Source organism: Sapajus apella, unplaced genomic scaffold (genome assembly GCF_009761245.1).
Source record: "Sapajus apella isolate SASKATOON/1434 unplaced genomic scaffold, GSC_monkey_1.0 scaffold191, whole genome shotgun sequence".
Classification (NCBI taxonomy): Eukaryota; Metazoa; Chordata; class Mammalia; order Primates; family Cebidae; genus Sapajus; species Sapajus apella.
This window is the reverse complement of record NW_022437131.1, coordinates 315,818-341,155: the sequence shown is the minus strand read 5'-3', so window position 1 is coordinate 341,155 and position 25,338 is coordinate 315,818. Positions and strand designations below refer to the sequence as shown.

The window sequence follows — 25,338 nt, the reverse complement described above, 5'->3', positions numbered from 1 at the left end:
ATGGCTACTATATGAGAGAAAAAAAAAAAAAAAACAAAAAACACCAGAAAATAACAAGTATTGGCAAGGATGCAAAGAAATTGGAACTCTTGTGCATTGTTGATGGAAATGTAAAATGGTACAGCCACTGTGGAAAATAGCATGGCAACTCCTCAAAAGTTAAATATACAATTAGTATATAATCTATCAATTCTACTTTGAGTACATACACAAAATAATTGGAAGCAGGAGCTTGAATAGATATTGTATGCCACTGGTCATTGACAGTATTATCCACAATAGCCAAAAGGTGGAAACAACCCAAGTGTCCATCAAGGGATGAATAAATAAATAAAATGTGATATAGACATACAATGGAATATTATTCAGCCTTAGAAAGGAATACAATTCTGACACATACTATAACATCGATGAACCTTGAAGACATTATGCTAAGTGATATAAGCCAGACACAAAAAACAAATATTGTATGATTCCATTTATATGGAGCACCTAGAGTAGTCAAATTCATAGAGACAGAAAGTAGAATGGTGGTCACCAGGAACTGGGACTGTGGGGGAAATGGGATGTTGTTGTTTAATGAATATAGCTTCAGTTTGGGAAGATGAAAAAGTCTGGAGACAGATGATAATGGTTGCACAACAATGTGAATATATTTCATGTCACTAAACTGTACACCAAAAATTGTTTACATGGTCAATTTTATGTTATACATATTTTTAATATAATAAAAATGTCCAATATGGTCATCATTATGAAAACTCTCAGTAATGAATACTAAAGAAGGACTATATAGCAAATAGGATTTCTGCTGCACCTATGTAAATAAACAAGCCAAATCTAACGAGTTCAGCCTTATTTTGTGATCAAGAATAACCATACTTTGAAATTAATGTTTATCAAAAATAGAAAAACTATAAGAAATATGTTCTTCAAAGGAAAATTAGATGTTATCTATAGTACACCCTTCTGGGTTGTTTGATTCCGATTCTATGGGAGCAATTTTTTGTTTGTTTGTTTGTTTGTTTGTTTTTTCCTTTTTGTGGAGAACGGGGTCTTGCTATATTGCCCAGGCAGGTCTCGAACTCCTGGGCTCAAGCTATCCTCCCGCCTCTGCCTCCCTAAGAGCTGGGATTACAGGCGTGAGCCACAGCGCCCAGCGGGAGCAATTTTATAGAACTAAAAGATGTACGCTTTTAGTTACTTAAAGCAATGGAAATAATTCCAGTCTATAAATATGCAAATGAATTTTGTGTGGTGAGGATGTGGAAAAGGATGGCCTTCCCCTCTCGTGGCAAAACCACTGAGAAAGAGGTTATTTTCAGTTTAAACATAATGAAGCTTTAAAATTTCATGTGGTCATATTGTCAATATTTATTGTATTTAAATAGTAAAACAGAAATTTTTAGTGTATTTATATTAATTCCTTTTAAACTTATAATAAAATATCCATTACATCCTGTAAACCTAAATTGTGAATTTATATGAAAAATATGTTTCCTAAAATAAGTCATAAGGAGATGGACTTTTTTATTTGAAAATATCTTTAATATTTATTCTAATAGAAGTCTGTTGAATTCTTATATATGTTCCTGCAATTAATCTGTTGCCATATAATATATAATGTATCTCTGGAAAATTTCAGCATATATTTGTGAGGGAATAAGAGTGAAAAATGTAGATAACGTCTTACAGGTACCATGAATCGCTGACCTAGAAAAATAACTAAAAGAAGTTGTTAGTAAAGTGTTATAATGCAACATTATTGAGTATAATGGTTCTTACCTTTGATTTTGAATATAGTGTGCTTGCGGATATTGCCAGACGCATCAGGCTCGGGTGGTCTGGATCTCTCTGGAGGTCATAGTGGAGTGCTTAGTGTAGCAACCAGGCAGCCAGCCTTGGTGGTGATGTGCTCAAAGATGTTGATAAGAAAATCATTCATGATGCCCAAGGAATTTAATGTAGTGCTGATATTAGGATGAGATTGCTTCTGAACCTTGTAAACATACATGTAAATATAGACACTCAACTGTCTCCATAGCATCTCTTTTCGCATCTTTCCCTTCTGTGTTTTGGAAATGACTTTCTTAAAGCCCTTTTTGGTAAAGTCAGATTTAGAAGAATGATCAGCCATGACGGACATTGTTTTTCAGTACCTTGGAATGAAAGAGATAGTAGTCAGTGACAGGGTGGTGCCCATGTATGGGCTCTGTATTCAAATGAAGTACTGGGTACACACACAGTATCTAATTAGATGAAATGTAATTTGAGGAAACGCTGCCAATAAACCACACAATGGCAAATGTGATTAGATAGCTCTGCATGGCACAGTTCAGTAAGAAGGCATGAAATGGTCAGGCTGACTGAAAGCTTCTTGTAGCCTCCACCAAGAGCATTTTGAAGATACCATCTACAGCAGCTAAATTGCAGCAATTTCAGCTTCAACTTTTTGAGAGATTCTGATCTCCATAAACCAGGTCCATGATTCCAGAGGAATGATGCTGGCCACTTTCAGGCAATTTGCCCACTAACCCAGAATCTAATGTTAACCTGGGATAAGCCACTGTGGCTTGAGCAGGAATTCTCCCACATGGGAGAGGAGCTTGTGGAAAATAAGAGACCTGGCTAACAAACCACTGCCTCCAATTCTGATCAAAAACCTCAGTGACTCAGAAAAAGGAAAGATGACAAAACTATGGTCTTCAGACAAAGAACACACACACAAAAACCAGGAATATTTATGAAAATGTAAAATATTCATAACCATTAAACAATTTTAAAATCATTTTCTTGACAATACTTAGGTCCTAGAAACATACTTTAAATTGTATAATTTGTGGATAAATATGGGGGTTCTTGGCTGTAAAATGGTACTAAACTAAACATCTAAGTAACCTCCTTAGGGAGAAAAGGGGAATCATGCATGAAATATTATTCAATGGAATGGATATCTCTTTCAAATATCTATAATAATATAACTGAATATATTGATTAAATGTATGAACTTGTGGAAAATATAAATTACAGAAATTAAACCCAGTCTTCTCCCTGCAAAAGAGATTTAATAAAGGAATAAGAAGAATGGAAGAAATCAAGGTCATCAGTGAGCTACCATCCCAAAAGGCCAGAATTCCAAAAGTATTTCATGTCAGGCCATTAAGGAACAGGTATGTTTTTCTCTTAATGGAACAGTGTCAGATTATGAAGGGAAAAAATATCATTTTGATGTAAAGAAAATATAATGTTCTTCACATTATATTTTCTTTACATCAAAATGAAAAGCATGCTAAAAATAGTTCTGACTAGTCACATTTATGAACAAGAATATAAAGTCCTACATAAAATATTACCAATTATATCTGGCATCGTAGCTAAGGATGAACAAAAAGGGACAAAGCAGGATTCATCCAAAAATATAAAGACGTTTCAGTAAAATACAAATATGATTCACCTGATGTTAAAGGAAAAAAGGGTAATCTTCAGTTAATCTCAGTACATTATTTAACTTCCTTTGCTAATATGATGAGTTACACAATGCTTGTTTCGGGGTAAAATACTAGCATTACCATCATTAGAGTCAGGATTCTGAAAAATTGAGCCCTCTCATCAAGGCTATTATTTATCATGATCTGGTGTATTAGAAAAATCTTATAAAAGGACTTGAAAAAGGATTTTACTGCAGAGGAGACCTGGAAAAACTACAACAAAATCATCTGCAAGTAAACTGTCCAAAGAGTTACCACATGATTGACTTATACATTTGGGACAACATTTTGGGAAACCGAGGCTCTTTTCAGAGCTGTGTGTATTTAGAGAAAGAGCTCTGGACATGTTTGGAAAAAAAATTTCATTAAGTCACTTAATTTATATCATGCTGCTTCAAAATGCCAAGGTCTGTCAGTATGCCATACAAACGTTTTACCAAAATTATTCTAGCATACTGGTCTCATACACATTGTATTATGCAAAAAGGCATTTTAATATATCAAATTCATGAAGACAGTCATAGTGTTTTTGCCATTTTGCTCTTGTAAATTCAGAAAACAAATAGAAACATTAGTGAAAGAATATTAAAAATGCATTATAATTTGCCTGAGAGTGCAGGGGTGATTGAGACAGATCAGTCTGGTAAGTAGAGAGAAAAACAGGGCTTGATGCTAAAAGGCTAGATGGGGCAATGAGTTTATTTGATTATTAACCTGGTGGGTGCATGATGAACAAGGAGACTGAGCAAGCATGCTCTTATTCTTTTTTTTTTTTTTTTTTAAGACTAAGGGAAACCGTTTTAACTACTGTAAATAACGTACTATAAGCAGGACTTCTGGGGAAACAGTGTTACTTGAATAAAAAATCACAAGCTTTTTTTGAATTCACATTAATACATAATGAAAACAAACAAAAAGCACAGAAATATATGTCAAAAATTTCAAGAAACCATCCCCTTACCAAGCTCTCTGGACTCTGAAGTTTTTATTCTGTTTCATTGAGATTTATTCAATTATGTTCTTTTCCAGTCAAAAGTCTTTCTTTTTAAAAAAACACAAATCTTAATAATCTGCAATTATACATGATTTGGATGATGTGAGCATCCAATGAGAGCAGCTCATACCCCACCCTCTGCTGGCTCAGCCAATGTAGGACCTGCAGCCCCTGAGCTATTGGCCCCAAGTGTGAGGAGGTGACCCTGCTGAGCCAATAAGAACCTTCCTGGGATGTTCAGCCTTGGATGTTGAAGAGGAAACTGGTGTGGCTCTTTGATTATGTTTGCTTGCTTTATTGTCCAATCTTTTGCTTCTAATCATGGAGATTTAAGGATATAAATTCAGGGCTAGTAGTAGTGGACATAATTCCTGCCTCATACATCATGTTAGTCCATTTGTGCTGCTAAATACCTGAGACTGGGTAATTTATAAGGAACAGAAAGTTATTTCTCACAATTCAGGAGGCATCAGCAAGTTTGATATCTGGTTGAAGGAGCGGGTTCTGCTTCCAAGATAGCATCTTGTTGCTGCATCCTAACTTGGAGGAAAGTGGAAGGACAAAAGGGGCCTAGCCAATTCCCTCCAGCCCTTTTATAAAGTCGCTAGTCCTATTCATGAGGGCAGAGCCCTCATGCCCTAATTACCTCCTAGGGCCCCCACCTCTTAATACTATTACATTGCAGATTAAGTTTCAATGTGAATTTTGGAGCAGACACAAACATTCAAACCATAGCACATGGCAACTGATTAAGAAAAAATGTGACACACACACAGACACACACTTCCAGGCACATATGCCTGAAAATAAAACCCACCACATCAACTTGGAAGGATGAAATCCCAGCTCCCAGTACAGTCACCAATACAATGGGATTGGTCCTGGGCTGGGCGTGGTGGCTCATGCCTGTAATCCCAGCACTTTGTAAGGCCAAGGCGGGCAGAGGTCAACAGATGGAGACCATCCTGGCCAACGTGGTGAAACCTGTCTCCACTAAAAAAAAAAAAAAAAAATTAGCTGGGCATGGTGGCGTGGGACTATAGTCCCAGCTACTCAGGAGGCTGAGGCAGGAGAATAACTTGAACCCGGGGGGCGGAGGTTGCAGTGAGCTGAGATCACCGGTATCATGCCACTGCCCTCCAGTCTGGCGACAGAGCGAGACTCAGACTCAAAAAACAAAACAAAACAAAACAAAACAATGGTATTGGTCCTTATTCCTGGCCCCTTACTGCCCATCTCCTCTTTGATCCTGGCCTGTTACTACTGGATAAGAGGAGAATGAGGATGGTGTGAGGAGGAGAAAGCTTGAAAGAGTGGCCACTCTTTCCCCTTATTTTGAGGGACTTTAAAAACACACCTAGGATCACAGGCAGGCTTACCTAGTCCCTGAGGAGGGCATTCAGGGAACATGAGAGCACCCAGACTTCTCTTCAGTGTGTCATCAATCCAGTCCTTACATGATGACCTGTGGTCCATCTGAGAGATGTGATAGGACAGCCCTGCCCCTCATGGCTTCTACTTTTACTAAGTAATACTTCTACTATTACTAAGTAATACTAAAACCCATTCATAATTTAACTACCTCTGCTTCCAAGATCTTCGCACACAGAGGTTAAGCATGAACAACATCACCCTTTACAGGTTAAAACTAGGCAGGAACCATATAGCTTTGGGTGGACCTGATGCTTGGCCAGATATTTTGTCATGCACTAAGAGGAATCTTGCTTTAAGAATAAATAATATGCATAGTCATTGTACTTGATAAAATAATTGTGAATAGTGAATTCTATCCCTTCTAGTAACTGAGAGTCCTTTCCCAGATGGGATCTTCCCACAGAAATGAAGAACCTTACCCATGGCAGGGTAGGTTTTGGGTTAGATCTGACACCAGAACCCAGGACGATCTCCTAAGTTTCACTCCAGTGTCTGCTCTATCAGACAAGGCATTAGACTGTGTGTTTGAGCATATCAGAGGCTCATAGATACTGTGCCTCTCTGCATTAACCTGCTTCACAAGAAATATGTTAAAATAAAATCTGATGCTATGTTGATTTGTTTGATCTCCCTCAATATTCACTGGGGTAATTAATTCAAATTAAAATGTGTAAGCACATTTTTCTCTTGACAAATTCCAACAACTGGGGGTATCAGCCATCATGCTGAATTCCACGGGCTGCTTCTGCTTTTCACTGTCTTTGAATTTCTTCTGTGGCCTCAAGCCTGAACCCATTTTCAACTCCACAGGTATGTGTTTATGTAGACAGGAGGTGATAGAGGGATTACAATGGAAGTATCAGTGCTATATTTGTGTTTTTATTCTATGTTGTTTGTAGCTGTAAATTTGTCACTTTCATTTCTGTATGTAATGCATTATAAGATTATAACGCTATTCTTCTGTTGATGAACATTTGCATTGCTTTATGTTTTGTACTTAATGATCAATCTTGTTCACATCTTTTGGTGGACATAAAAATTCATTTCTGTTACATATATACCAGGAGTGCAACTGCTGAGTCAGAGCATATATGAATGTTTAACTTTAGTAAATACTGACAGTTTTCCAAAGTGCTTTTTCAATTCATAGTTCTATCCAGAATGTATATGTGGGTTCTAGTTACTCTGTATCCTCACCAACTCTCCACATTATTCATCTTTCTTTCTTTTTTAAACCAAAAAGCATTTTTTTCATTTAAAACAGTATTTAGAACACATAAAACAAGACAACATTTATTCTTTTTTGTCATCTTCTGGTATGGGATCTGTTGGTGGCTCCTCCACTGTTGCACTGTTGCTCTCCGAGCCAGTGTTACTATCACGGGTTCCTTCCTCTGCCATACTGTAGACCCACTTCTGCCCACTCTCCTTGTCTTCAGGAGTAGATGTGCCTTCTTCACCATTCTGTTGGCTCTCTGTCGTTTCTTCAAGGTGTGTCTCCTCTGTCTCCATTGGAATGTTCTGTCTTTCTTCTCCTCTCCTTTGTTGGCTGCATGTTCTTCCTCAGAAAACATGCTGCTCTGACTGCGCTCAGCTTGCTCTGCCGCCTCCTTCTCCCTTTCCTCCTGCCCATTGCGGGCCTTTTCCTCTCCCTGTGCAATCTCAGCTGCAATTTTCTCCATATCTACTTTTACTTTCAGACTGCACAACCTTTTAAGTTCATTGTTAAATGAATCTGTGCTTTCCAGGAATTTCCTCTTCTCCTGATGTCGTTCCTCTATTTGAAGAAGTTCAGCTTCTAGTTTTTTCTGATGAACAATTAAATACTGAACCTGTCGTTTGAGGACCTGCATTCTAGCTGTTGTGACAACTGACCAAACGTCCGGTACCACACTCTCACTAAGGATTTCACTGATGAGGTGGTGGTTTCTCTGGAAATGGGTGGTGGCTGTATGCTTCATTGAAAAGCCATCATCGTAATCATCTGTATCTTCAGCAGTCTGAAGATACAGATGATTACTCGTGTACGGTTCTCCTTTCTCCATGCAAGACTGTCTCTGTTGACTTTCTTCCTCTAAAGCAGCTTCTTTGTGACTTTTTGCATTTATGTAAGCAAGGTACATGGGGGAATTATGATAGGCCATCACAGATTCGTTGTACTCTTATCTTTTCTGCTTCGTGTTCATTTAAATATTCTTGTTTTTCTTCATCAGTGAGATCTCGCCACACGCCATCAATAATCTTGCCAATCTCCCACAACTTTGGGTCAGGGTTGGAAGCCTGTACTTGGTCCTAGACCCTTCTGCTGTACCTCATGCAGGGCATGAGGCGTCAGTGGTTTATCTGGTGGCTTTGGGGGTTTTGGAATCATAATACCAGAGGATGCTATGACCCAGCTCTTGGTGACCGGGTTCCCTCCCAGCCTGTACTTGTTGTAGGTGAGATGACTGTATAGATTGTATCTCACAAACCCTGGTGTGCTGGGCATTTGTGTTACAGGAGCTGGGGTGGGAGGTGGGGCATAAGATGGTCTTTCTGACATTTTGGAAGACTAAGTTCTCAGTTCCTCTTTCAACTATTATACTCCCATTTCACAGATGGGCTAACCCCTGGGCCTAGAAGAGGTTACTTTTCTAAAGTAAATACCAACTCTGAATTCTAGATTCCTTCCACTATACCAGGTTTTCAACTTTTAGATTATGGGTTTCCAGCACTCAAATATTGATAGTTTTTAAATTACACAGGATAATACTTTTGTAACTTTAAAATTGTATGTATTTTGGTCAGGTGTGGTGGCTCATGCCTGTAATCCCAGGACTTTGGGAGGTTGAGGTGGGTGGATCACTTGAGGTCAGGAGTTCAAGACCAGCCTGTCCAACATGGTGAAACCCCATCTCTACTAAAAGTACAAAAATTAGCCGGGTGTGGTGGCACATGCCTGTGATCTCAGCTACTCAGGAGGCTGAGGTATGAGAATCACTTGAACCCAGGAGGCAGAGGTTGCAGTGAGTCGAGATGGTGCTACCACACTCCAGCCTGGGCAACAGAGTAAGACTCTGTCTCAAAAATAAAAAATTAAAGAAGTTTGAGTTATCCCCCAAAAATGAATAGACTGATACCTGTACCCTGATATGCATCTATATTAGTACTCACTCAACATCACATCTCAATGATGATGATTGTTGTGGTGGTTGAGATTAAGTTGTTTTCTTTGGTCTAACACATGGGATAACAAACTTTTTCCACAAAGGGCCAGATAGTAAATATTTTAGGCTTTTGTGGGCTATTTATGATTTCCTTTACTCCTAGTATTATTTCATCTTTTATACAAGTCATTAAGGTTAGTATTGCTGCATAACAAATTACTCCAAAATTTAACCATTTATATTAAGAAGTGTTCAGCTGCTAGGTTCTTATTTTGGGTTTCTCATGATGTTGAGGTCAAGATGTCAGCTGGAAGCCAGGTGCCATGGGTCACACCTATAATCCTAGCATTTTGGGAGGCCAGGGTGAGTAGATCACTTGAGGTCAGGAGTTTGAGACCAGCCTGGCCAACATGGTGAAACCCTGTCTCTACTAAAAATATAAAAATTAGGCAGGTGTGCTGGTGCACACCTGTAATTCCAGCTACTCAGGAGGCTGAGGCAGGAGAATTGCTTGAACTCGGGAGGCAGAGGCTGCAGTGAGCCAATATCATACCACTGCACTCCAGCCTGGGTGACACAGCAAGACTCTGTCTCAAAAAATAAATAATTAAGTAAATAAATAAATTAAATATGTCAGCTGGGACCTCAATCATCTTATAGATGGACTGGGATGGAAATCCAACAGAGCTCACTAACAGGGATGGCAGTTATTGCTGGCTTTTGGATTACAACACAGCTGGAGCTGTCAACCAAAGAGCATATATATGGCCTTTTCAGCATGGTGGTTTCAGGGTAGGAAGAATTATTACATGGCAGCTGCTTGTCCAAGAGTGAGCATTCCAAAGATGCCAGGCAGATAACCTTGTGGTGTTTTTTGACCTAACCTCAAAGTCACACAAAGTGATTTACATTGTACTATATTGATCAAAATAGCCACAGGTCCTCCCAAATTTAACTGGAAAAAACAAAGTCTACATCTGTCAATGAGAAGAATAGAAAAGTCACATATCATATGTGGAGTGGAACAGAACAACTTTGGAAATTATATCTCTTCCCCAGGTGAATAAATGGATGCAGTATGCATATAGATATTCAATAGATCAATGTTGTTAATAGTAAAAGTATTAAACATTTCTAATGGTAATCAATGGGGAATTGATTAAATAAATTTTGGTAATTCTAAAGAGTGGAATATTATGCAACCATTAAAATGTATAAGGTAGTCCTATGTAGACTGACATGGGAATGTTCTGAAGATATACTTTTAAGTGAAAGAATCAAGTAGCAGAACAGTACATACGCACAATTTCATTAAATATACAAATTATATATGAAATAAACGTAGAAAAATTTAATAAAATATAGCATACAACCCCACCCTCTACATTATGTATATGTTTGATTTTCTTTAGTTTTTATAATTAACAACATAGTAGACATTTAGCTCCATGAATCAAGAAATCTTAAAATTCTCATAACATTTGATCCATTAATTCAAATTCTTATACTAAATCCAAATAAAATGATCAGCGAAATGGACTAAAATATAAATATTAAAACATGCATAATAGAGAAAAAATATGTGACTTTAATTCAGTCTATTATAGAGAAAATCCATATAATAGAATACTTTGAAATAATATTATGACAGATTTTTATCACAGCTTTATTGAGATATAATTCTCATACCACATAGTTTGCCTATTTAGGGTGCATAATTCAATGGTTTTTTAGTATACTTACAGAGCTGTGCAACCATCATTACAATCAATCTTAGAACATTTTCATAACTGCGAAAAGAAATCTCATGGCCATTAGCCATCACTACCATTTTCCCTTCAATTTCCCACCCCTAGCCTTATGCTACCACAAATTTACCTTTTGTCTCTATGGATATACCAATTCTAAATATTGCACATTAATGGACTCATACAATATATAACAATTTGTGACTAGATTATTTCACTTGGCACAATGTTTTCAAGGTTCATTCATGTTTTAGCATGTATCAGCAGTTTGTTCCATATTTTTGCCAAATAATATTCCATTATACAGATATGTCATATTTTATTTGTCTACTCATCAAGTGATAGGTATTTAAGATATTTCTACTTTCTAACTATAATGAATAATTCTGCCAGGAACATACGCATTCAAGTTTTGTGTAGGCATATTGTTTCATTTCCCTTGAGGATATACCTAGGAGTGGAATTGTTGAGTCATATGGTAATGCCATGTTTAACATTTTGAGGAACTGCCCAACTGTGTTCCACAGTAGTGTGCCATTTGATGTTCCCATCTGTAGTATGTGATGGTTCCAATTTCTCTACATCTTTGCAAACACCTGTCATTATATTTCTTGTTTATTATATCCATCCTAGTGGGTATAAAGTGGTATTTTATTATGGCTTTGATTTGCATTTTCCTGATGGCTAATGATGTTGGGCACATTTTGATGAATTTATTGGCCACTTGTATATTTTCTTTAGAGATATATCTGTTCAGATCCTTTGCCCATTTTTAAATTGGGCTTTTAAAATTATTTAGTTATAAGTATTCTCTATATATTACAGATACAAGTCCCTTATCAGATACATTACTTAAAAATTTTTCTCCTATTCTGTTGGTTGTCTTCTCACTTTCCTTATGATGTCCTTTGAATCACAAAACTTTTGCATTTTGATGATGTCTCATTTATCTATATTTCTTTTGTTTCTTGGGCTTTTGTTGTCATATCTAAAAAGCCATTGCCTAATCCAAGGTCGTAAAGAATTACATACAAGTTTTCTTCTAAGAATTTGATAATTTTCGCTCATACAATTAGGACTTTAATTTATTTTGAGTTAAGTTTTGTAGATGGTGTAAGAAAGAGGCCCAGATTCATTTTTTTGAAGGTAGATATCCATTTGTCTCAGCACCATTTGTTAAAAAGACTATTCTTTCAGGGTTGAATTTTTTTGGCACGACTGTAGATGTCAGGGTTTATTTCTGGACTCTCAATTATATTCCATTGATCTATACATCCTTATGTAAGTACAACACTGCCTTGATAGAAATCTGGAAGTGTGAGACCCCAATGTCGTCCTTCTTTTAAAATATTGTTTTGTATATTCTGGGTTTCCTGCATTTTCATGTGGATTTTTGGGATCAGCTTACCAATTTCTGCAAAGAAACCAAATGAGACTTTGATAGAGATTACATTGATTCTATAGATCAATTTTGGAAATAACACCAATCTTAACAATATTAAGTCTTCCAATCTATGAATATAGAATGTCTTTTCATTTATTTACGTATTCTTAATATTTCTTTCAACAATTTTTTTTAGGTTTTAGTGTACAAGTCTTGGATTTTTATTGAATTTCTTTATAAGTGTTTTAATATCTTTATGCTATTTTAAGTGGATTTTTTTCTTACTTTCCTCTTTGAATAGTTTATTGCTAGCATATAAAATATAATTAATTATTGTATGTCAATCTTATATTCAGCCACATCACTGGACTCATTTGTTGGTTCTCACAGTTCTTTAGTGGATCCTTTGGGATGTTCTATATACAAGATGACATCACCTGCAAATGGATAGTTTTACTTCTTTCCTTTCAACCTGGATACCTTTTATTTCATGTCTCTTGCCTATCCTGAAGATATCTGTGAATGTATGTCAGAAAATAAAGCTCTTCATTTTCCCTCAAGTATTTAACTAATTATGCAAATATGATTTCTATAATAGCCTATGTTTTACTACTGATCAGAAATGTTTCCCTATCATACATTAAAAACTTGTACACTTGGGTGTGTTAGTGGGCTTCCGTGTTTTATTTCTCTTACTGTACTTACTTCAGTACTACATTGGGTTAAGACTGTAGCCTTATAAGTCATTCCGTTTCCTTGAAGTGCAAATTGCCCCACCAGGGATAAATGAAATAGCATGCCAGATAATACAAGGTAGTTAGCAGAGGGCTAGGAACATAAGTGGCATCTCTAGAGGGCAATATCACATACTTGTGGCTGTCCTTTGTGCCCCACCATATATAGAAGTGCCACCATCAATTGGGATGATGAACAGTTAATAAAGAATTATTTTTATTATGTATTAAGTGCCCAGTATATAAGGATTAATTATTTTTATAAACCAAACACCCAAAGATAACCAGAGTAAGCTGGTGTACTAAGAAGATTATGTAACTAAATCTGTAATGATAGACATTTGTTCTGTACCATATTTTTAAATTATAAACTAAGCCAGTGGAATGACTACTGTAGTTATAATACAAACAAAGATAAATGCTCAAAAAATAATTACTATGGGAATCTTTTTAATATATTTTTTTGAGACAGGGTCTGGCTCTGTCACCCAGGCTGGAGTGAAGTGGTGCAGTCACAGCTCACTGCAGCCTCTACTTCCCAAGAGCAATCAATTCTCCCACCCCAGCCTCCCAAGTCGCTGGGACTATTGGTGCATGCTACCACAATGGGCTAAATTTTGTAAATTTTGCGGAAACAGGGTTTTGCCATGTTGCCCAGGCTGGTCTCAAACTCCTGGACTCAAGCAATCTACCCAACTTGGCCTCACAAAGTGAAAATTTCAAATATAAGACTATTGTAGCACTGTATTAATTATCTCTCTGGGTACATAAAAAAGCTAGAAAGATATCAAGTTAACCTAACATCAGAACTAAAAGAGCTAGAGAACCAAGAGCAGACAAACCCCAAAGCCAGCAGAAGATTAGAAATAGCCAAAATCATAGCTGAATTGAAGGAGATAGAGATATTTTAAAAACCCTTCAAAAAATTGATGAATCCAGGAGCTGGTTTTTGGAAAAAATTAATAAATACATAGACTGCTAGCTGGACTAATAAAGAAGAAAAGAGAAAAAAAATCAAATAAACAGAATCAGAAATGATGGGGGATATTACAGAAATACAAAAACTATCAGAGAATACTATAAACACCTCTATGCACATAAACTAGAAAATCTAAAAGAAATGGATAAATTCCTGGACATATACACCGTCCCAAGACTGAACCCAGAATAAATTTAATCCCTGAACAGACCAATAATAAGTTCTGAAATTTAGGCAGTAATAAATGGCCTATTAACAACAACAACAACAAAGAAAATGCCCAGGACCAGGCAGATTCACAACTGAATTTTACCAGAGGTACAAAGAAGAGCTGGTACCACTTCTACTGAAACTATTACAAAAAAATTGAAAAGGAAAGACTCGCCCCTTGTATTTCATATTACAAGGCCAGCATCATCCTAACACCAAAACCTGTCAGAGATACAACAAAAAAAGAAAACTTCAGGCCAATATTCTTAATGAACATGGATGCAAAAATCCTCAATAAAATACTGGCAAACCAAATCCAGCAGCACATCAAAGACCTTATCCACCATGATCAAGTTGGCTTCATCCCCAGGATGCAAGGCTGGTTCAACATAGAGAAATCAATAAATGTGATTTATCACATAAAAAGCACTAAAGACAAAAACCACATGATAATCTCAATAGATGTAGAAAAGCCCTTTGGTAAAATTCAATATCCCTTCATGTTAAAAACTCTTAATAAACTACATATTGAAGGAACATACCTCAAAATAATAATGCCCATATATGAAAAATCCACAGTCAATATCATAATGAATGGGCAAAAGTTGGAAGCATTCCCCTTGAAAACCAGCACAAGACAAGGATGTTCTCTCTCATCACTCCTATTCAACATAGTATTGGAAGTTCTGGCCAGGATAATCAGGCAAAAGAAAGAAAGAAAGTGTATTCAAATAGGAAGAGAGGAAGTCAAATTATCTTTGTTGAAGATGAGATTCTCTTATATCTAGAAAACACCATTGTCTCAGCCCAAAAGCTTCTTAAGCTGATAAGCAACTTCAGCAAAGCCTCAGGATACAAAATCAATGTGCAAATATCTCTAGCATTCCTATACACCAACAACAGGCAAGCTGAGAGCCAAATCATGAATGAACTTCCATTCACGATTGCTACAAAAAGAATAAGTTTCCTAGGAATACAGCTAACAAGGGAAGTGAAGGATCTCTTCAAAGAGAACTACAAACCACTACTCAAAGAAATCAGAGAGGATTTCAGTGAGGACCCAAACAAATGGAAAAACACTTCATTCTCATAGATAGGAAGAATCAATATCATAAAAATGGCCATACTGCCCAAAGTAATTTATAGATTCAATGATATTTGCATTAAACTACCATTGACCTTCTTCAAAGAGTTAGAAAAAACTATTGTAAAACTCATATGGAAACAAAAAGAGCCCAAATAGCCAAGACAATCCCTAAGCAAAAAGAACAAAGTTGGAGGCATCACACTACCTAACTTCAAACTATACTAAAAGGCTACAGTAAACAAAACAGCATGGTATTGGTATAAGAACAGACACATAGATCGATGGAACAGAAAAGAGAACTCAGGAATAAGACCACACACCTACAACCATCTGATTTTCAATAAGACTGGCAAAAACTAGCAATGGGAAAAGGATTCCCTATTTAATAAATAGTGCTGGGAGAAATGGCTAGCCATATGCAGAAAATTGAAACTGGACCCCTTCTTTATACCATATACAAAAATTAATTCAAGATGGACTAAAGACTTAAGTGTAAAACACAACACTACAAAAGCCCTAGAAGAAAATCTAGGCAATATCATTCAGTACGTAGGTACGGGCAAGATTTCATAATTAAAATGCCAAAAGCAATTGCAACAAAAGCAAAAATTGACAAATGAGATCTAATTAAACTAATAAGCTTCTGTGCAGCAAATGAAACTCATCAGAGTGAACAGAAAACCTACAGAATGGGATAAAATTTTTGCAATTTATCTATCTGACAAAGGTCTAATATCCAGAGTCTCCAGGGAACTTAAACAAATTTACAAGAAAAGACAACCCCATTAAAAAATAGGCAAAGGACATTAACAGATCCTTCTCAAAAGAAGACATACTTGAGGCCAACAAGCATATGAAAAAAAGCTCAACATCGCTGATAATTAAAGAAATGCAAATACAACCACAATGAGATACCAACTCAAGCCACTCAGAATGGCTGTTATTAAAAAGTCAAAGAAAACAACAGATGCTGGCGAGACTGCAGAGACAAAGAAACAGTTTTACACTGTGGGTGGAAGTGTAAATCAGCAACCATAGTGGAAAACTGTGGTAATTCCTCAAAGTTCTAGAAACAGAAATACCATTTGACAGAGCAATCCCATTACTGGGGTATATACCCAAAGGAATATAAATCATTCTATTATAAGGATACATGCACACATATGTTCATTGTAGCACTATTCACAATAGCAAAGATATGGAATCAACCTACATGCCCATCAACGATAAACTAGATAAAGAAAATGTGGTATGTATACACTGTGGAATACTATGCAGCCATAAAAAGGAATGAGATTATGTCCTTTGCAGGGACATAGATGAAGCTAGAAGCCATTATCCTCAGGAAACTAATGCAGGAACAGAAAACCAAATACTGTGTGTTCTCACTTATAAGTGGGAACTGAATAATGAGAACACATGGACACATGGGGGAACAACACGCCCAGAGGCCTGTTGTGGGCAGGGAGGGAGAGCATAAGGAAGAATAGCTAGTGGCTGCCAGGCTTAATATCTAGGTGATGGGATAATCTATTCAGCAAACCACCATGACACATGTTTATCTAGGTAACAAACTTTCACACCCCACACATGTGCCTCTGAGCTTAAAATAAAAGTTGAAGAAAGAAAATTACCATTGTGGGTAACTATTAGAAGTGGAATTACTGGCACAAAAGATCAAATTTTTTTTTTGAGACTTAGTCTCAGTCTGTTGCCCAGGCTGGAGTGCAATGGCGCAATCTCAGCTCACTGCATCCTCGGCTTCATGGGTTCAAGTGGAGCGGCTCTCCTGCCTCAGCCTCCCAAGTAGCTGGGATTACAAGTGCCAGCCACCACGTCCAGCTAATTTTCATATTTTTAGTAGAGACTGGGTTTCACCGTCTTGGTCAGGCTGGTCTCAAATTCCTGACCTGAGGTGATCCACCCCCATCGGCCTCCCAAAGTGTTGGGATTAGAGGTGTGAGCTACCATGCCTGGCCAATATTTTTATTTTAAAATAATTTACAAAGTTAATCTTCAGAAAATTTTCACCAATATATTCAACAAGAGCAGGGGAGAGTGCATGTGTCCCCAGTCCAACAAATCTGTTACAAATTTTCATGTAATCTAATCTATCAGCATTTGTCTCTTTGTTATATAGTCACTCTGCCTATCGATTAGTCAATGACAATGGACAGCATAGACTACAACGGTGGTTGGTGTGATAGGTTATAGTATATAGCCTAGGAGTGTAGTAAGCTATTCCATATAGGTTTGTATAACTACACTCTATGATGTTCGCACCACCACAAAATTGCCTGATGCATTTTTCAGAACATATCCCTGTTATTAAGCAGCATGTGACTATATTTAAAGGTCTTACACACCAAAAGTTTATGTGGCGGTAGATAAACGGAGACTATGCATAAGAGAACAAACAAGTGCTACTTATTCACAGCTTTTTGTATAGCAAGGAAGTCAAGCCTACCATCATTTGAGTCTGGAAGAGATTTAAAGGCAGGTTGGGGAGTGGGAAAGCTTTATAGTGGAAAATTTAAAAACCCACAAAGACTTCAAGGATACTCTGATTGGAGGTTGTTGATGTGAGGAAGCTAGAGGCAGGCCAGCTAGAGGCAAACATCCTATGTGATTGAGTAGGGGTTCATATTTGGGATTTTCTTGTTGGTCATCAGGTCAAAAAAAAAAAAAAAAAAAAAGTCCAGAAAGGCCAGCAAATTGATAAAAGTCCTGAAAATTTCTGCAGATGCTATGCTTTGGATTCTCCAGCTGCTTGCAGCAAAGGCTGTGGATTACAGTTCTATTTTTGAATATAGTCTGGTCATTGTTTCTTCTATATTCAGTTTCTCACTGAAGATAAATTAATTGATCTTTTAGTTTGGTTCAAATACAACTTTTTAAAATTCATTCGAAAATTTATGTTTGTACATGTCAGGAAAAAGAGACAATTTCATTTACTTTGGAAAAATTTTCCTAAGTTTTTTCAAGTGCAATAATTTATTCTTTATACTGTACTTAAGTTCACATTTATATGATTTTACCGGGTGTGTCTACGTTATTTCAATGGAATTTAAGAGCAACATTATCAAGAATCCTCCTTCGGACCGTCCAACTCATTAAAAAAAAAAAAAAAAAAAAGTTGTGATTTTCATTAAAATTCTTTCTTTGATCAATTTCTCAACAAGAAGAAAAGGGCAAAAGGGCCCAGGGAGGTGAGAAAGTACCTGCTGGAGAGAGGTGGTGGGTGGTTGAAAGCGGCTGGGCAGGAGGCGGGGCATGGGGCGGTGGAACTCCAACGCTGCGGCGTTCACGTGATCTGCCCGGGCGCAGATGTGGGCACCGGTCCGAGTGCCTGCCCTCTGTCCCTGTGGCTGGGTCCCGTATGCTCCGGTCCCTGGGCTCCTAATTCTTGGTCCAGCTTCTTCCAGGTCAGTATGTGGGCCTTCCACGCTGCTAGCGGAACACTAGAATGGCGGAAGGGGAACGGGTATCGTAGGGGGAAAGGCTGGGGGTGGGGTCGGGTCGAGGGAATCTGGCCCGAGTGTGGACAGAGATGACGGTGGGAAAACCGCTAAGGGTGGCTGAGGGGGATCAAGCAACCAGTGGGCAGAGGGTGAGGAAGGCGAGCACCCCCAAGTATCCATGCCCGCTTTCTAGGCACATCTTCTTCTCTGCCCTTCGTCCATTTTGGAGCCGAAGATGGTGGGCTGGGGACGCCCCAGTAGTGAGGCAGTGGAAGTAAACCCCTCTGCCGTTCCGTGCGTAGAGAAAAACGTTGATCGCGAAGCTGGTTAGGAGAGTTGCCTCTGAGGAGAAGGACACAGAGACCCAAATTTAGTTTGGAAAGCATCCTGGTTTGGTGGCCGAGGCCTGGAAAGAAATGGCGGCTGGGGTGCAGGGGAGGTAGGGGAAGAAAATGTTGGGTGAGCAGGGCCTGGACTCAGAAAAGAGAGCCGAGTTCCTGTGAGCCCGCTGAGCGCGCAGCCCATACCCCTGTCTCCTGTCTGTCCGCAGGTCTGCGGGTCTGTTGTTCCTAGCGCTCTGCGAGGCCTGAAAAGGAGGAACAACCTGTCCAGAATCCCCGCAGGTCCGTGAAAGCGGGGTGAGGAGGGGGGACTGCATGGACGGGCCCACAAGGGTTGAGGGTGTGGAGGGCTTGGCCAGGGCCGAATTGGGGCCCCCGCCCATTCCCCCACCCACATGAACACGCACCTTACCAGGCTGAACCAGTGCAGAGAAGGTGGCAGGACCTGCCAGGCAATGGCTGGCTCAGGTGTGTGGGAGGAGTGGTGGGCTACGTGGTGGGCAGAAGGCCCTCTTGGAGGCACGTCCAGTTTAGGGGAACCGTCACCAGGGATGAGATGCAAGTACTGTCCAGACCTGCATTCCACCCCACACTCTCAGTCTCCCATGTCTCCTCTTTGTCTCCTCTTCCCTCCACCCCCATCCCCCAGGACAGGAAAAGGAGGGGAAATCTCGACATGGAAAAACTCTACAATGAAAATGAAGGAATGCCTTCGAACCAAGGAAAGATGGAAAATGAAGAACAGCCACAGGACGAGGGAAAGCCAGAAGTAGCTTGTACTCTGGAAGACAAGGAGAAGTTAGAAAACGAGGGAAAGACAGAAAACAAGGGCAAGACAGGAGATGAGGAAATGTTAAAGGATAAAGGAAAGCCAGAGAGTGAGGAAAAGGCAAAAGAAGAAGGAAAGTCAGAGAAGGAAGGAGAGGCAGAGATGGAGGGAGGATCAGAGAGAGAGAGAAAACCAGAGAGAGAGGGAGAACCAGAGAGTCAAACAAGGGCTGCAGGGAAGCGCCCAGCTGAGGATGATGTACCCAGGAAAGCCAAAAGAAAAACAAATAAGGGGCTGGCTCATTACCTCAAGGAGTATAAAGAGGCCATACACGATATGAATTTAAGCAATGAGGACATGATAAGAGAATTTGACAATATGGCTAAGGTGGAGGATGAGAAGAGAAAAAGCAAACAGAAATTGGGGGCCTATTTGTGGATGCAAAGAAATTTACAGGACCCCTTCTACCCTAGAGGTCCAAGGGAGTTCAGGGGTGGCTGCAGGGCCCCACGAAGGGACATTGAAGACATTCCTTATGTGTAGTGTCCCTGGCAGGCATATACCAGACCATGTGCTTTAACCTTATGGTAATACTTTAGGCATCCCGCCTGTTACTAGCAGCCTTTTGACCCAACTGCAACGCGGTGTTCTCAGTAGCAAATTTTCATCTGTTACATGGAAAAATGTTTATGGTGCATTGTAAAATTAAAAAACACAACTTGAAGAACCAAATATATGGCATGAGTACATTTTTTTAAAACTACAAGATACTTACCTAGTAATTTATGTATAGAAAACAATCCTGAAAGCTGTGTCCACTAAAAGATTAACAGTGGCTATCTGTGGGTGATTTTTTCTGTTCTTTTTTGTTCATCTGTCCCTTTTTCTCTAAAAACAGATGTCTTAAGTCAAAAAGATAATGGAAGATAAAACATTGGAAAATGGTGCATAAGCATTCCAACGCACTGCCCAGTGAACTTATAAAGACAGTGGATATACCTAAAATTCTTGTTATCAGGACATAGAATGATAGGTAAAAGTTGCATTACCTCTGGGGCTGGAAGCTGGAGGAGTCAACCCAGTGGTTATTACAGCTCCATTGCTGAAAGGGGCAGCCTTGACACCTGAAACGGACATAAAACTAGCCTAGAGATGTGGAGAAGATCAAGGTATTGAATGTATGAACTGTGTTAGGCTGGCTCCTACTCTCTCCCTTTGCACTAGCAGAACCAGTACCCAGTCAGATACTTGGGGGAGGGCTGAAGGAGGTCTCACCTGTGCTCAGAAATAAGTCCAGATAGCTGAGAGGTGGGTGCCACTCTCCCTGGTTAATGCCATACTTGGCAGGTAGTGTGCCCCTTCTCATGGATCCTGTACCCTCCTAAGGCCCCAGCTGCTGCTGGTGGGCTGGAAATCATGATGGACTAAGCAACACTATGTCCCAACAGAAAAGTGAATTCCCTCTCTACCTACAATAGAATTATCCTATCCCACATTGGTAGTACACAATTGCCACTTGGGCCTTGATATTTTATAAAGTTTTTACAAAACACTCCTTTCCATGTTTTTTGTTGATTTTTGTGTATTTTTGCATATAGCTGTTTCCACCAGATTTAGATACTGGAGATTGAGCCAGGAGAAAAAGCTGAGTGACCAGATGCTGTGCTGTTCTCATTTGTTAATCTCTAGTTTGCTGACACTTTTTTCTTAGGAATTGTCTCCCAGGAAATTTCTGTTAAGCCCTGCTTTACCATTTAACAGACCCATGTACCTATGTGATTTTTCCCCCCTGGATCTTGAGTAGCTTATTTGCTTACAGTGTTTTTTTTTTTTTTAAATAAACTTTTAGGATGGTTTTAAATATACAGATTTTTACAAAGATAGTACAGAGTATCCCATATGCACTGTCCCCTATTATTAACATCTTACATTAGTATGGTACGTTTGTCACAATTAACCAATATTGATACATTATTATTAACTAAAGTACATACTTTATTCAGATTTCCCCTAATGTCCTTTTCCTGTCCCAGGATCCTATTCAGGTTACATTTAGTTATCATATCTCCAACGGCTCCACTTAGCTGTGAGAGTTTCTCAGACTTTTCCTGTTTTTGATGACCTTGACACTTTTGAGAAGTATTGGTCAGCTATTTTGTATAATGTCCCAAAATGGGTTTGCTTGATTTTTGTCTTGTGATCACACAGGCGTTACGTGTTTTGCAAAGAAGACCACAGAAATGCCATTCTCATCATATCTTATAAAGGAGACATACCGTCAATATATTTACCACTGTTCTTATCCTTGGTCACCTGACTGAAGTGGTGTTTGTCAGGTTTCTCCAAGGTAAAGTTTTATTTCTCCCTTTCTGTACTGTATTCTTTGGAATAAAGTCACTTTTGTCAGCCCACACTTAAGGAGTGGGACATTATTACTTCCTTGAAGGCAGGCTATTAACAAAAATTACTTGGAATCCTTCTGCAGAGGATATTTGACTCTTCTTTCCCATTTATTTATATATTCAGTTTATTTGTATCAGCGTAGACTCATGACTATTTTATATTTTGGATGAATGCAATACCACTTTACATGCCTTTGCTCAAATTGTTCCAGCTTTGGTCACTGGGAGCTTTCATTTGGCTCCTGTATTCATTTGACATGCCCCCATTGCTATGTTGTAGATGGGTTTTTTTAGTACTTACATTCTGGCACTACAAGATGGCTATAGCTTTATCTTTCTTCTTTTTTGCCCGAGTCCTAGAATCAATCATTTCTCCAAGTCTCCCTGGCATCTTATGTTGGACAATGGTGTTAGAAAAACAAGATCTGGGTGCTAGATATACTCATTGCTACTGAGATAGCATTACTTCTAGGCCTTCTCAGTTGATATAGCAAAAAGATATATCTGTATAGAATACCTATACATAAAGTATTTATAGAAATATAAATATTTCTATATATAACCATTCGTATCTATATAAGGCTAAACATGAATTTATACTGGTGTCTCCAACTACAGTCTGTTACTGCATGGATCATTCTAGCCTCCCCTTCCTTATCTGTAACCTTCTACTCCAACTGTGAGAAACCTGTCTCCTACCATCTGCCATCCATTTTATTGTTTATTAATCGTATAAATATATAGTGGTTTCAAAATTGTTAACCTGTACCCTTGTGGATAACAATTTTATCAACTGGAGTGGAGTGCTATGTACAGTTCCTTTTGCCTTTAGTCTTACAGACTCCACTCATTTTCAAATTTACCTATGTCAGTACCTTATTCCCCCATCCCTTTCACTGAGGTTGTTTCACACATTTGTGATACCTTAAAATTCTCTTGACACATTCTGCATTTGGGGACTACTATTTTAATGGTATTTTTAAATTTCAAGTTCCAATTGTTCATTGCTAGTATATGGGAAAGCAACTGACTTTTCTATATTAATCTTGTATCCTGGGACTTTGCACCAGGCATTTGTCAGTTCTTTGGCAGTCATGTCATCTGCAGATAAAGACAGTTTATTTCTTCCTTTTCAATCTGCATATGTTTTATTTCCCTTTAAATTTCTTTTTTATTTTGTAGAATTGGTCCATTTCATCTATGTTAACAAATTTGTAGGCATAGAGTTGTTCATATTATCTTCTTAATGTCCATGGGATCAATAATGATAACTCAACCTTCATTTCTTTTTTAAAATTTTTTTGTAAAGACGAGATCTTGCTATGTTGCCCAGACTGGTCTCAAACTCCTGGGCCAAAGCGATTCCCCCAGCCTCAGCCTCCCAAAGTGCTGAGGTTGCAGGTGAGCCACCACACCTGGCCTCATTTCTGATATGTTAATTTGTCTTCTTCCTTTGTTCTTAGCCTAGCAAGCAATCTGTCAATTTTATTCACTCTTTTTTTTTCCCATTTATTTATTTTATTGCATTTTAGGTTTTGGGCTACATGTGAAGAACATGCAAGATTGTTGCATAGGTACACACGTGGCAGTGTGATTTGCTGCCTTCCTCCCCATCACCTACACCTGGCATCTCTCCCCTTGCTATCTATCCCCAACTCCCCACCCTCCACCCTCCCTCCCCTATTTCTACTCTTTTTAAAGAACCAGCTTGTGGTTTCACTGATTTCTTCTGTTGTCTGTTGTTTTCCTGTTTTCAGTTTCGTTGATTTCTTCTCTAATTTTTATTATATCTTTTCTTCTGTTTTCTATAGTCTTAAATTACTCCTCTTTCTCTATTTTCCTAATGTGAAAGCTTAGATTATTGACTGTAGATTTTTCTTTTCTCACATATGCATTTAAGCTAGAAATTTTTCCCTAACCACTGCTTTGGAGAATCCCACAAATTTGATATGTTGTATTTTCATTTACTTCAAAATATTCTTACATTTCTCTTGAGGATTCTTCTTTGAATTGTGTCATTTAGAAGTATGTTTAATTTCCAGATATTTGAGTTTCCCATCTACCTTTCTGTTATTGATTTCTTGTTTAATTTTATTGAGAGCGCACTTGTGATTTCTATCATTTGCTATATCATATTGTCCCACAAATTTGATGTGTTATATTTTCATTTATTTCAAAATATTTTTACATTTCTCTTGAGAGTTCTTCTTTGAGTTGTGGTATTTAGAAGTATGTTTAATTTCCAGATATATTTTCCATCTATCTTCCTCTTACTGATTTTTAGTTTAATTTTATTGAGAGCATACTTATGATTTCTGTTATTTTTAGTTTGTCATGGTATCTTTTATGAACCGGAATATGTTCTGTCTTGGTGAATTTTCTATGTGAGCTTAAAAAACAAATGATGTTCTGCTGTTGAGCATGTTCTGTAAATTAGGTCAAGTGTCATTTAGCTAAAGCTGATTAGTATTGCCTTTCAGATCAACTATATCCATATTGATTTTCTGCCTGCTTAATCTATCAATTACTGACTGGAAGGAGGGGTTATTGAAGTCTGCAACTCTAATAATGGATTTTTGTCTATTCTCCTTTCATTTCTATTAGTGTTTGCCTTACATATGTTGACACTCTATTGTTAGGTACATAAATAATTATGATTTTTTTGTGTTGGAGAATTGTTCCCTTTATTATTATGTAATGCCCCTTTTTATCTCTGGTATTGTCTTTGTTCTGAAGTCAGCTCTGTCTAAAATTATATAGCTACTCCAGCTTTCTTTTCATTAGTGTAGCATATCTTTCTCCATTGCTTTATGTTTCACCTCTCAGTCCTATGTTTAAACTGGGCTTCTTGTAGACAACATGTAGTTGGGTTTTTTTTTTTTCTTTTTTGTTGAGATAGGGCCTCATTCTGTCACCCAGGCTGGAGTGAGATAGGGTATCATTCTGTCACCCAGACTGGAGTGCAAGTGGCATGATCATGGCTCACTGCACCCTTGGCCTCCTGGGCTCAATCAAGCCTCCCATCCCAGCCTCCTGAGTAGCTGAGACCATAGACACATGACACTCTACCTGGCAAATTTTTATATTTTTTTGTAGAGATGGGGTTTCACCATGTTTCCCAGGCTGTTCTCAAACTCCTGGGCTCAAATGATCTGCTCACT

General features: G+C 38.2%; 1 protein-coding gene and 1 pseudogene across 5 annotated transcripts; one reads left to right on the top strand and one right to left on the bottom strand.

The window, feature by feature from the left end:
• Positions 1-7,148: 7,148 nt before the first annotated feature.
• LOC116543599 lies at positions 7,149-8,741 on the bottom strand (annotated as a pseudogene).
• Positions 8,742-18,488: 9,747 nt separating this feature from the next.
• TCEAL4 (transcription elongation factor A like 4) lies at positions 18,489-20,507 on the top strand. Of its 5 annotated transcripts, XM_032269323.1 has the most exons (4): positions 18,495-18,629; positions 18,859-19,104; positions 19,216-19,288; positions 19,656-20,507. In XM_032269323.1, the coding sequence occupies exon 4, from the start codon at positions 19,683-19,685 to the stop codon at positions 20,316-20,318; it is 636 nt and encodes a 211-aa protein (XP_032125214.1). In that variant the 5' UTR covers positions 18,495-18,629; positions 18,859-19,104; positions 19,216-19,288; positions 19,656-19,682; the 3' UTR covers positions 20,319-20,507. The 5 variants fall into 5 exon arrangements, with proteins under 5 accessions (XP_032125212.1, XP_032125214.1, XP_032125215.1 ...); XM_032269321.1 differs by lacking the exon at positions 18,859-19,104 and having other exon boundaries at positions 18,489-18,629; XM_032269324.1 differs by lacking the exon at positions 18,859-19,104 and having other exon boundaries at positions 19,661-20,507.
• Positions 20,508-25,338: the final 4,831 nt, after the last annotated feature.

Excerpts from the sequence above, each read along its gene's own strand:
- TCEAL4 (XM_032269321.1), top strand. The coding sequence starts at position 19,683 with ATGGAAAAACTCTACAATGAAAATGAAGGAATGCCTTCGAACCAAGGA.